The 13,311-nt window shown below is 38.1% G+C and overlaps 1 protein-coding gene across 12 annotated transcripts in view; it reads left to right on the forward strand.

Moving 5' to 3' along the window:
* Positions 1-13,311, forward strand: part of FOXP1 (forkhead box P1) — a 689,298-nt gene that overhangs the window by 642,325 nt on the left and 33,662 nt on the right. For all 12 annotated transcript variants that reach the window (XM_069084104.1, XM_069084103.1, XM_069084105.1 and 9 more), the window contains 2 exons: positions 841-928; positions 12,908-12,991. In XM_069084104.1, coding sequence (XP_068940205.1) covers positions 841-928; positions 12,908-12,991 — 172 coding nt within the window. The remainder of the gene's footprint in view (positions 1-840; positions 929-12,907; positions 12,992-13,311) is intronic.

The following is a 13,311-nucleotide window of genomic DNA, read 5'->3' on the forward strand; positions in this document are numbered from 1 at the left end:
TGTCAGAGTCACAGCTGACAGTAAAAAAGGCCTAATTTGAGTTTTGCTTTGTTACTTTTTCTCTGTTGGAGTTTCTAATGAATAGGGAAATGGCCAGGAAGGAGGTAGGCCTAATCAGAGAAGTAGCCACATGAGGCCCAGATATCCTTAACCTGGCTAGCCAGCCCCTGAATAATTTAAGATTTAACTACAGTCATATGAGGAAATGCCGAAATGAACTAGGGTCAGGAGATGTGCTACATTTCTGTTAAGAGTTCAAACAGGGGGCTTGTTTTTGTTTTTATTTTGGTTTTTTTTCTCCAAAATTATACTTTGTTTTTCTTTAATGGTAAATTTTTTTCCACATATGTTCATTCATGTTTCATATACCATGTATTTCCCATTCTTAAGCAAATTTTTCTTTACATTCACTTTTATGTATTAAAATGTATACATAATTCAAATGTGACCCATTAATTCTGTAAGACTGTTCCTTAGACACAAATTTATATAACTGGTCTCCCATATACAATTAATCTGTATTTTTTTTATTCTAGCCTAGAGTGTATCTATTGAGCACCTAAGTAGTCTGAAAGTATGGCCCCTACTTCCCTAATTTTCCTTTCAACAGGGTAAATGCTTGGTAGGATTTTTCTTTCAAGGAAGTTTATATCAATGAGTTGTAACACAGTAAACTAGACACCCAAAGTTGTCAGAGGTGATCGCCAGCAGGGCAGGCCATGCACCAGTAAAGGGATTGGGGCACGGGCCAGAGAGTCAACAGTTTGATGCCACCTCCTCCTAATGATTTTCCTTTCTGTTTGTCCATTTCACTTACTGATTTTCTGTGTATTGTTGCAGACATCTCAACAATGAGCATGCGCTGGACGATAGAAGTACAGCTCAATGTAGAGTACAGATGCAGGTTGTACAGCAATTAGAGCTCCAGGTAAAAGAACATTTATTTTAATATTACCTCAATATTAATCAAATTCCAAATCTTTACAGTGCTGTAATGAGTTCTGCTCCACTCGTTATTGATGGAACAGGAGATTGCAACACCTATTGTGATTTTTAAAACTCTTGAGAACATTTAGTCTCATTTCTATTTTTAAACTGCATTATTCATTTTTAAGTATATTTCTATGTATGCACCCATCTCTCAGTTATCCATTTTCTGGATTATCCGTGGGCACCTAGGAGGAGCTCCTTTTTTCTCACTTACTAGCTGATTCTTATACTGCCTACAACAAGCCTGATCTGGGCAGAAAATTGGAGCTTGGGAATAGTTGTGTGTTTGTGTATGTGTGTGTGTTTATGCGCACTTCTGCATGTGTGTAGGCAAGAGGTTAGCAGGGGAGGGGAAATTAAAACAATGTTGTACATTATATAGTTACCAGCAGCCATCGAAAAGCCTATTTTGTATGCAAGACAGCAGTGCGGAGATATATGGAAAGCCCTGGGCTAAGTACAGAAGATAATTACATTTGGAATTTTACTGAGTTAAGTCATTTACAGCTTCAAATAGTTGCAGAGAAAAATCAGCAAAAAAACACACTCAAACTTTTTTGTTGTGACTCTTTGAGACAGAAAGAAATTTTAAAATTGGTTATCAACTTTTCTTAGAGTGACTGTCTTGGTTTAAGTATTTGCCAAATTTTAATGTTTTCTGAGCCAGTTAAGATTGTAACATCACTCAGAATAGTGTCTAAACTTAATGCAGAATCAAGTGTATATTTAAACTGAAGGCCCAATAGTAAAATATCAAAATCTTATACAAACTCTTTAGTGGAATGTTATTCTGATACATTTTTTGATTATTAAAAAAAAAAACCACCCCAAAACTCTGATTTGTTGGGAGATTGAAATGAGTGAATTGTCTTTTACAAGCTTATGCTGATACAATTTAATTAAAGCAACTTGGATTTGCAGAAGATTGGGACTGTTTGTTTCCATTTTTATAGAAAGACTACTTGTCTACTCTTGATTTTAGTGTTTATTACTTCATAATTATCCCACATTTAGTTAATAATATGGATTAGTTGATACTTGGCTCATACTTCAATTGGTATACAGATTTGTTATGTTCACAGAATCCTTCCATATCACCAACCTGGGCTTCTTTTAACCTTTTATAGTTGAAGCACTGATTATCTGGTTTGTGGATTGCCCTGCTTCCTTGCAGTTCTGATTCCTCCTCCTCACACCTTTTAGAGTAGTTTGCCATTTAATCAGTTTTAAAATGGGTAGAAGACAAGAGTTAGAAGATTATTAGGAGATCATGTCTGTTACTTGTCAGAAGTCCTGAATAGTTGAAGCTATTGACTAAAACGGAAGAATTGGGGATTATGTTAGGATTTCAGTTAGTCACGCTATGATACTTTTTGCTCCTCAGCACTAACTTATAGTCATTCCATCAAAAACATGTATTGAGCACTTCATATTTGCTAGGTGCTGGGTTAAGTTCTGGGGGTACATGGAAAAGCTAGAGACGACCTCTGCTTAAAGGGGGCTCCTAGTCCAATGGCAGAGACAACATGGAAACGTCTATATACAAACAAGACCTGGAAAAGTTCATTTGACTGACTAACTACAGCTAATAAACAGAGGGCAAGCGCTAGCATTAACAGAGAAATTCTGGTGGAAGGTAGGATTTTACCAAGATGCAAATGAAGCCTGTGAAGCCGGGAGCCTGAGATAAAGATGGAGAGAATTCCAGGCCTCGAAGACAGCAGTGACCATAGTGATTTCACACCCTATATACAGAACCTTTTGTCAAGCTGACGCTTTGATTTCCATGTGATTTCATCAAATTCACCACTGTGTATATGTTTTGTAATGTTTCAAAGAAGTGTCTTTCATTAGTATTTAAACTAAAATGACCTTGTTATATTTTGTGAAAAGGAGGGACTAATTGGAATGGGCTTGATTTCTTTAGAAAACGAAAAATTGGAAAATCCTTATATAAATTTGAGCAATTCTACATAATATAGTGATGCCAGGTAGATCAGAAAAGGAAACCATTGTACTAATAGGAATGTTTTTTTGTTTTATGTGGTTTTTTTCCCCTTAATTCACTATTGCAAATGCAATAAGATGAGAATATAATGTCTTATGTTACTAGTCTTCTGAATATATATTAGCTCTCTCTTTGCTTCCTTATATCCCTCCCACCCTCTCAGGGATGCCATATTTTGTACTAGGAGCTACGAGGCACGCCCAGCCATTATGACTGTTGGAACCCCTCTTTAGCAACTCCATGAGACACTAAAAGCTTTCGCATATTGACTGCTTCATTCTAAGCTGTTTGGGCAAGCGAAGAGAGTCATGGTAAATGAGATACATTTTCTGGATTCAAGTATTTTGCTTAACTCTACTAACCCAAAAGAGATGAACAAAAGAGGTCTAGAACTAGTTTAATAATTGACCAAAGCAGGTAGGACAAGGAAAGCCAAGTAGATATCATGGCCAAGAGCTTTGAAATAACAATGTGTGATTCACAGATGGTAGTAAACGGTATGGTTCTAGTGGGCTTTTTCATAGCACTGGTGAATTCTCTAAAAAGGTACATTCAGATGATAGGAGAAAAAAAACTAAGAAATGAATGTGACCCATTGGATAAAAAATTCCTTAAACTCCCAGGCCTGGTATGTAGACACGGGGAGTTTCATCTAGTCCAGGTTTTTTCATGATTTAACTATCATTTAAGGAAAATCATTTCACCTTTCTAGGTCCCAGTTTTCTCACTGGCACTCTTCTGAGTTCCTTTTCCAGTGCCTCACTGTGGTCTAAAGTCTGTGTCAAGCTAGGATGACTCAGGGCATGCCCTAGAAATGAGCTGCTTCTTTGATATCCAAGTCTTGTCTGCATGAATGCACAAGAGTTCTTCACCAGTCGGGCCAGAAACTGGTGAATTTCCTGGCCCTACCCCTCCTGAAAATAGTCTCCTTACTACCCCTACACCTCATCCCCATGATGAAATTGCAGACTCATCATTATGAGCACCAAAAGAAAGTATTGGACTGATCATTGCTGGTCTTCCCGAAAGTTTGAAAGTTTTGAGAGTCAGTAAGAGAAAGGCAGGATTAGGAAGTTAGATGGGCAATATTTAAGGGTATTTACAGAATATTTTCTTATGGAGAAAAGCATGAAAGAAAATAACCACACATAGGGGACATAAGTTCAGGACATGGGTCATATTTCAGGGCTAGTCTGTCTGCCCCCAGCCTCAGTTGATTCTGCCTTCTCTCCAAGAATTACATCCTTTTGTGAGTTATTTCATTCTCATAACGATAAGCGATCATTGAAGCCTTTGAACAGTGAATCTATTAAAAGAACATGTAGAATTTCCAAAGTGACCATCCTTGTCATTCATGGCCTGCTACCCCCATTTTGCACATGAGTAGAGACCAGACATGGAAAACAGAAGATGAATAAAAAAATCAAAGAAAAAGCCAGAAAACTGATAATCTGGCAGCTTTTCCCCTCCCCTCCTCACACATAGTTGGACAGATTATAAACGTGGGCTGAGGGGATGGGAAAAAGGCTAAGTACTTAGCTGAGTGGGGGTGTCAATGTTTGAAACTGGAGAAAACTTTTGCCTCACCAACTGCAGTGGAAGTTGTTGGACAAGGAAAGAGTTGAAAGGATTTGCTTCCTGAGTAGGGTACCTAGTCAGGTAATTAACTGGCAGTGAAGTGGCATTGGGATCCAGGTATTGGCAAAAATTGTTGTTACCAGATTTCGTATTTCTCTGTCCATTGTTTGTATCCCCTTGTTTACTCTCTGGTGGTGAGATGTGTTGCTGTGTTCCAAGGTTAGCCTCATATTGCAAATGCCAGACTTGTATCAAAAAACTTCTCCAGGGGCATGAAAAAATTTAACTTGAATGATCAGAATTTGAAAAATTCTTATGTGGCCAGAAACTTTTTAAGACAGGTGTGTTACAGTCCTAAAAGGTTTGGAATAATTGCATTGAGAGAAAAGGAGAAATCCTTAGGCAGTAGCTAGGAAAATTGAGGCTTTTCTTTAGGGAATCACTAAGCTCTCTGGCTCTGAAGGTTTCCATGTGATCAGACCGAAATCAGTTAGTGCTTCTCAGAATCTCAGTGCAGGCAGTGCTACTAGCGGCCATCTTGTCAGCCCCAGACCTGAACAAGGATTCCCTCCCACATAGCCCTTTCTGGGAACCTTTGCTGGAATTTCTCCACTGAGGGAAAATTCACCACGTTCAAGGATAAGTATGTGTTAGGAAGCTGTTTGCTTCTATTCAGCCTAAATGGCTTCTTCTCAACTTTTCATCATTGTTTCCAGGTATGCCCTTGGGGTTTAATCCCTCTCCTAAATGACTGTCCTTAAAATACTTTTAATATGACTATTACCCTAAAAAAACCCAAAAAGATAGACTTAAAACCACAAATTAATGGCCCTCTAGACAGTCCACTTTCCTTGGCAAAATCTCCAATACAAATTCAAATGGCCTTCACTTGCTGTTTATAAGATGGGCCACTAGCTTGCCCCTGCAAATTACTAACCAACCATGCTAAGGTTGGGAGAGAAATTAAAATGGTGTCAGCAAAGACTAATTTGGTTGCTATTAGGGGAAAGGGAGCATTAACCCTATTTAATAAATAAGAAACCTGAAAAATGGAAAACTAAGCTCAAAATACAGTGGCATAGCTATATTTCCTGACTACTAATAATAAAGTTAGGTAGTTAAGTGGCTCAGTGGAGAGAGGTGCTAAAGCAGGAGTCAGAAAAGAACATGAGTTCAAATCCAATCACCACCAGTTATCAGTTGAGTGACCCTGGGCAAGTCAGTTAACCTCTGTATATCTCAGTTTTCTTGCCTGTAAAATAGGAATAATAATAGCACCTACATCAAGGATTGATGTAAGGATCAAATGAGATAATATTTGTAAAGCTCTTTGCTTTTTTTACAAAGATACTTAATAAGTTCTAATCATCATTATCATTGTTATCTTTTTCTTTTTTGCTTTTTGGAGGGCAATTGGGGTTAAGTGACTTGCCCAAGGTCTCATGGCTAGTTTTTGTGTTAAGTGTTTGAGGCCAGATTTGAACTCCAGTCCTCCTGACTCCAGGGCCGGTGCTCTATTCACTGCACCACCTAGCCTCCCCTATTGTTATCCTTATTCATTAGATTTAATCTACATTAATTAATTAAATTAATCTACATTAATACACGCTGTCATTCTTAAATCATTACTGAGTTAGGTTATTATCAGTTTCTTCTACTTTTTTTGAAGGTCACATGCATATTTATACACATATACACGTCCATATACATGTGCATATACACATATGTTAATTGAAGCACATTATGGTCTCGGCAGAGTTATGCACATGAGAGACACAAAGTCAAGGACCCATTATGCTAGATGACTCATCAGTAAATAGGAGGAAGGGACAACCTCATAGTTTTTCCCCTTTGTCTTGAGTGAATATGGAAGAGTTTATAAAATGATCCTAGTGGCAGCTTGTGGACATAGTATATAGTATCTGCCACCCTCCCTATATCTCTGCTTCCATGAGAATTAAATGGGCAACCTGGGGTCTTAGAAACTCAATATTCTATCTACTCTAAAGGGCCAGAAATAGACTTGTGGATAAGGTCTTCCTGACTATCTTGACACTAAGAATTGTAGGCTAGAGGGAAGTATCAGTAAGGAAAAAATGATACATGTTCTGATGGCAAAATGAGGCATTAAAATCATCACAGACCAATTACTGTACTTATTTTACATAAAATAACTTCTTCCTTAAACGACGCTGTTTGTAATCAAACCCATTTCTGACAATACCACTAATAGTATCCATTTTTAGACCTCTGTAACCCCATTTGGGGCAATGTTGATGAGAGCTTCCTCACATCAGTGGCCTGCCAAGCCCCTATGACTTCTTCTGAGTGATCTCCAATGAATGATGGGGAGGTTCTAATAGCACCGTGCCTTTAGATTGCAACTGCTTTGTGACCAAAGACTGGGGAGAAAAAGAGGGGGAAAATTCTTGGGATTTTTCACTCCTGTGTCTTACATTTAAAAACCAAGAGACTTTATTTTTCATAATTTAAAATGCTGTCTAACTACGTGAGCATTAGAATTCCTAGACTATGACTGAGTATTAGTGTGTGTCTGCTTTAAATGTCAAGAGAATCTTTAATAATAACATTTAAGGAATGTTAAGTTGGTGACAGAATACAATAAAAGTAAGGAAAAATTTAGATTGGTGGGAAATGACTCCTGTGTTGTCCAATACCTGAGCGTTATAGAAGGACCTAAAGATGTTATGTTAAAGTGTGTATTGTGGCTAAATGTGGGAGATCCGTTTTTTTAATTGTTAGCTTTATTGACTAGGTCAAAAATAAATGATTGGTAAATATTCACTTTGACAAATGAATTCCTCCCTTATTTATTCCAGCTTATACTGTTGCCCTAGTTTTTCTGTCCTTAGAGACCTATGTTTACCTTCCTTGTATATATTACCTTTAAACGGATTAATGTATTTGGTTATTCACCGCAATTTTGAAAGCCAAAAAGCATATTATTTTTTACATACATTTTAATTCCCTAGAAAACAGGCGAATGTAGTTGAAAGAATATTGGCCTAGAAGTTGTGAGCTAGGCTTATAAGCAGATCATCTACCTCACAGGAGTGAGTCACAGCCTTTTTAAGCCTCTTCTTCCCTTTCAAATGGCTCGCTTCTAGCTCTAAAATTCTACGAAATGAAATAAGTGATCTTCTGCTTATAAAAACCACGTCCACCTACTCTGCTAATTCTGTAAAGACAGAAATCGTCATTCATTTAAGTGCGCCCTACACCATAAGTGACAGTGGCCAAATTGGACTTCCAGTTTAGTCCACATGACCACATACAGTTAAATGAGTCTGACCCACATTTTTCCTACTAAAAGAATGGGTTTTTAATTCCTCAGTTTTTTAGCTTTGAAGATGATGATAGAGCTCTCTCTCCTGCAAAGAAAGATATTCAGTATGGTCACAGTAATGCCAGCTTTTCTCTCCTTCTTAACTTAGTCAATACAGCTGAAATCCAATTTTCAGCCCTAACAATAAAGGAGGATGAACTAGTTAAACCAAGGGAAAAAAGCTCTTGCCCATGCTGAGGGCCTAACATAAAGCAGAGCAGGCAGGAGAACTGATTCGTGGACCAGCTCTAAAAGCGTGATGTATTGTTCTCTCTGTTCCAAGAGCGTCCCAGCTGCTTGTTCATGAAGCCATTCAGTATCTGCCTTCTTTATCAGGCTTTCACCTTCATCTTCTATTATTTCTTTTCAAGAAGGTGCCTCCTGTAATGATAGTTCACTTAACAATAGATTTTGATTAAGACTTCTTGCCAAGTTTTAGTGATATAAAGATAAAAGTAACATCATCTCTGCCTTCATGGCGCTTACATTCTACCACAAGAATACAGGATTTACACAACTAAGCCAAGCATAAAGAAGAGGTACTAACATCTGGCTGAGAGAAGCAAGAAAGGCTTCAAAGAGGAGCAGAGTGGTCCCTAACGGAGACAGGATATTGTGAGGCACAGCTGAGAAAGAAGCATTTGGTTCGTGAAACAGTAGTCCAGGCAGGAAAATAGTTATACTTTATGCAAATATTTGTTTGTAGCATTTATGTTATATAATTATTGCTAATATATGTACATATGTATATATATATACATATGACTTGCTAAATAAAATCATAAATACCAGTTTTCTGCATGTCATGCTGTTTGTAACTCTGTCAATGTGCTTTTAATACCCTGTACTCAATCTACTTTTGACTAGAAATTGGCACCTTGACATTTAAATTATTTTGCAAAAGTTCCCCCACTGAACGTTGACTAGGGCCAAGGTATTATGTGTTCCATGGACCTGTTCCTGTCCTCTTTTCATGGGAATTTGTTCTTCTGAAGGGACCCAAATATATTTACTAAAGATGTTCATTCTCTCATACTCTCATGATTCCAAACAGTAAAAGAGTAGAGATGTTTAGTTTATTTCATTGTGGGGATCCAATGAAATAAAACACACAAAAATCATTGAAAATTTTTAAAGCACTTTCCCATTGGGGTTTGTGTGTGTGTGTGTGTGTGCGCGCGCGCACACATGCACATGTAGGGACAAGTTACTGTACTCATAGCACGGGTGGAGCTTATAGCAGTATTGTGCATTTAATATTATTACCAACAATCAATACCTAATGCAACAGTGGAGGCTTGTGATACCCAAGATTGCCAAGTTCTTTCATGTACAGAGCACTCTTTCTTTATAACAAGTTCTTGAGACAGGTCACAAATGCAGGTGTCATGCCCATTCTACAGATGGAAAAAGAAGGCTCTGAGATGCCAAGTTAATAGCTCCAAATTGCCATTAAGTGACTGACTGGGGCCTCATACTTTGGTCCTTTGATACTTTTTTCTTTCTTTTTGGAGGGCAATTGGGGTTGTGACTTGCCCAAGGTCACATGGCCAGTCTTTGTGTTAAGTGTCCAAGTCCAGACCCAAACTCAGGTCCTCCCGACTCCAGGGTCAGTGCTCTATTCAGTGCGCCACCTAGCCACCTCTGGTCCTTTGATACTTGCTCCAGTCCTCTTCCCACTGTGCCGTGCTGGTTTATCTTTTAGAACTTGTGAAGTATATGGAATAAGGAGGGCATTGATAATTAAAATGTAGGCACAAACTCCCGCAATGTAAAGGACCTTTCATTTAAAACAACTTTATGAAATATTTTACTACCACCACCCCTCTCCAAAGCTCCTAGGCATTAAGAGCATCTGTTAATGTGTTGCACTTTTTCTTTCTCTTGCCCAGAAGAAGTATGGGCCAATTAAATGGCTAAAATAGAATGAAAGAGGGAAAACTGGGGTGAAACAATCTGCAAGTGGAACAATCCAATTCCATTTCAAGTCACTAAACTTTTGCTAAGTGCCCAGTGTGTGCCAGACCCTGGTCTAAGGACTGGGGATACAAAAAAAAAAGGCAAAAGACAGCCCCTCCTCTCAAGGAGCTTAACGGGGGAAACAACAGGTAAACAGACTGTATCTAAAGCAAACTATATACGGAATAAATAGGAAATAAAAAAGGGGAAGCCCTGAAATTAAGAATTGTTAGGGAAGGCCAACCAAGGAGATCTGTTCCCTATCATAAAAGTATAGGAATTTAATAGAGCTGTCTAGTAATTTCTGTACCTGGAGCAGTGGTTGCTTGGAATGGCATTGAGGCTTGGGGATGTAAGGAAAGTAAGTACCTCCCATATGAGGTTATTTTTTTTTCTTGTTGCTATTGACCCTAAAAAGAATGGGCAAAGTAGGAGTTTGCACCCTCTAAATTTTCCACCCTGGAACAGGCCCAGTCACCTACCTAATTACACCTCTGGTTTTGAATATGGAGCTAAACAATAGCGATACATTTTCACTTAGCCTGGCTTTATCACTTTTCCACCATGACTCCAAAGGTAATGTGATTCAGCTCTAATCAGAATATGATGTGTTTACTCAAGCATTTACTTAAGTGCCTACCACTTGCACTGGGGACATAAAGCCAAAGTGCTAAACAGTCCTTGTCTTCAAGGTGCTTACAATCTACTGAAAGGATTCAACATGTTATCAAACCAAAAAGGGTTTTTTTAAGCCTTAATGTATGCCAGGCACTGTAGATATAGACAAAGGCAATAGCCCCTGCGTTCCAGGAGTTCAGAATCTAACAGGACAGATGACATACAGACAAGTATGTCTAAATAAGATGTATATGAGAGTATTTGGAGATAATATCAGAGGGATGACCCCAGTTTCAAGGGAGGCTGGGAAAGATTTCTTACAGAAGTTGGGATTTTTTCTGAAACTTAGAGAAAGTCAGGGCTTTATATCAGTTACATTCAATTTATCAAATACATTCAGCCCTCCTAATTAAGCCCAGATTTTGCCTTAAAATTTGGGGTCCCACTCTAGTAAATATAAGAGACAGTCTGATGTAGCAGATAAAAGACCTGGCCTGGAAGTCAGGGAGACCCAGATTCAAGTGTTCCCACAGACACATACTAGCTGTATGAGCTTTGCTTGACCAATTGCTTTATCGCTTACTGTCCAAGACAACTCTGAATTTGTCAATTACACAAAAGGGGTTGACCTCCATTGATAGAGGAAGTTTCTCATATAAAACTCCCTATCATAATGAAATCACAAATCTACGCCTTATCTTTATCTTCTTCTAGCTTTTTGTTTATTTTTTTAAGTCTTCATTTTTTAAAGAAATTCTTTTTTCAGTACTGTAGATAAACTCATTTTTAGTGGTATTTCTGTGCTTCAGTATTTCCTACTTAATGACCAATATGTATGTTTAAGTAAAGCTAACTATTTTGAAACATTTATGTCCCAAATCTAGAAAAACATATATAAAACAAAGTACTCCTTCCAGAAAGACCTTCATTCCTGACATTTTAATTGTTCTCGCTGAATCACTGTTGGAAACCTCACATTCCTTTAGTATTATGTATTGTGAACATCTTTTCGTTTGGCTGTTCAATAACTTGCTAGAGAACAGAGCATGAGTGACATAAAGTTGTTCCTAATATGGTAACATTTTCATTTCCTGTTTGTTGAAAGATAAATGCTAAGGCTCTAAGGCTTTTTTTTTTTTTATTTCTCCCTGAACTACAAGGGGAAAAAAAAATCTAATGTGATATGGATTGGGATGGGCCAACCAGTTAGGATGAAATAAAATAAAACCCTCTTCTACTCCCTTTTGCTTCAGGACCCATCTTAAAAGAACAATTTAATTTAAAAATCTCATTCTTAATTGATTTTAAATGATTTTAGGATGAATTGTATAGCAGGACAAAAATCCACTGTCCAAAGACAGATACCCCGTCTAGCCTTGAAGCATTTCTTCCACTCATAGACCGAGAAGCAATAGAATGAATGTGAGTTCCCTTTTCAAAATAAATCAGTAACTTGGCCTTCCTTTGATCATTTTCATAGGGATGGCTCACTGGGTCCAAGCTTGGGCCTTACCTTTCCTCAGTTATTCCTTTAGTATCTTCTCTCAAGTACTTTTACTTTCTCTCTTGAAAAAAGGTGCCTTAACATTTTCTCCAGCACCTTTTGCCAGATCTTTTCTGGGCCTATCAAAATAAGTTAGGAGCAAATCTGCCCCCAAGGCCTGTTCTTAGGCCGAGAGGGGGAAATCATTCAACAAATATTTAGTGAGCTCCTACTATTTGCAGAGAGCTAAAAAATTCCTTTTCTTTTAGGGGAAAATTACATCCTGACTAGATGAAAGTCTATGAGGGGCTTGGAATTTTGACAAAATGAGCTGCTTCCAACTTCATTCCAAAGGGAGACCTGACATTCTATGCACTGTTGTTAGTAGGAGTGTGGTTTCTTAGAGCAGAAAATATTTGCCCTCACAGTATGAATACCCCAGTATTCCACCACTGTTTTAGGATGTGTATCACAAATTTGAGGTTAATTTTGCATAAACTGTGTTCATTTGTCTGGGTGTATGTGTCTGTGTGTCTGTGTTTCACTGTTGCAACAAAGAATTTATGAGATTGAGCTGCATAACTCATTTTCCCTCAGCTTTTCCCTGAGTAGGATTGGTTAATAGACATGATTCACTGTTGTCTTCTAGCTGTCAGAGCTACAATGAACCCCTTGGTGCCAGCAGGTCTAGAGCTCCCCAGTTAAGAGCCTAATGCATTTTGTATTGAGAAATACACTAGGCATCACAAATTAGTTTTAGTTTGGCAATAGGCATATAGATTTCAAAACAATTAAGCAATAAAAACTGTTTGGTCATGTGCTGTGGTGCCAACAGTTTAATTAGAAATCAGCATCATTTGGGATGTTAAAGTTGTAATGTATTTTATTCATAAAAATAATAGCATTCCTTGTCTACCCTCCCTAGCTTGCAAAAGACAAAGAGCGCCTACAAGCGATGATGACCCACCTCCACGTGAAGTCAACTGAACCCAAAGCCACCCCTCAGCCTGTAAGTACCAGTATATGGGATGGTAACCTCCAGACCTCCCTTTGTGCTTTCCTCGCTGCCCCAGAAGTAGCATGTTCCACTTTCAAAATGCGTCAAAGAAAGCAATTCCCTTTCTATAACCACATAATACAGCCTAGTATATGTAAACTTGGGCTGATTTTAAGGAATTCGTCATTTCTTATCCTTCTCTCTCATGAAGGCATTTTTTTTCATTCATTCAACAATTATTTTTGTGTTCTACTATGTTTCTGTGTTAGGTGCTGAGGGTGCAAAGACAAAAATTAATCTTCTGTGGGGAGGAGAGAGAGAGATAGCAAAGT

The sequence above is a fragment of the Petaurus breviceps genome, unplaced genomic scaffold, assembly GCF_028583685.1.
Source record: "Petaurus breviceps papuanus isolate PSGF00001 unplaced genomic scaffold, PetGlider_PUasm1.0 174, whole genome shotgun sequence".
Classification (NCBI taxonomy): domain Eukaryota; kingdom Metazoa; phylum Chordata; class Mammalia; order Diprotodontia; family Petauridae; genus Petaurus; species Petaurus breviceps.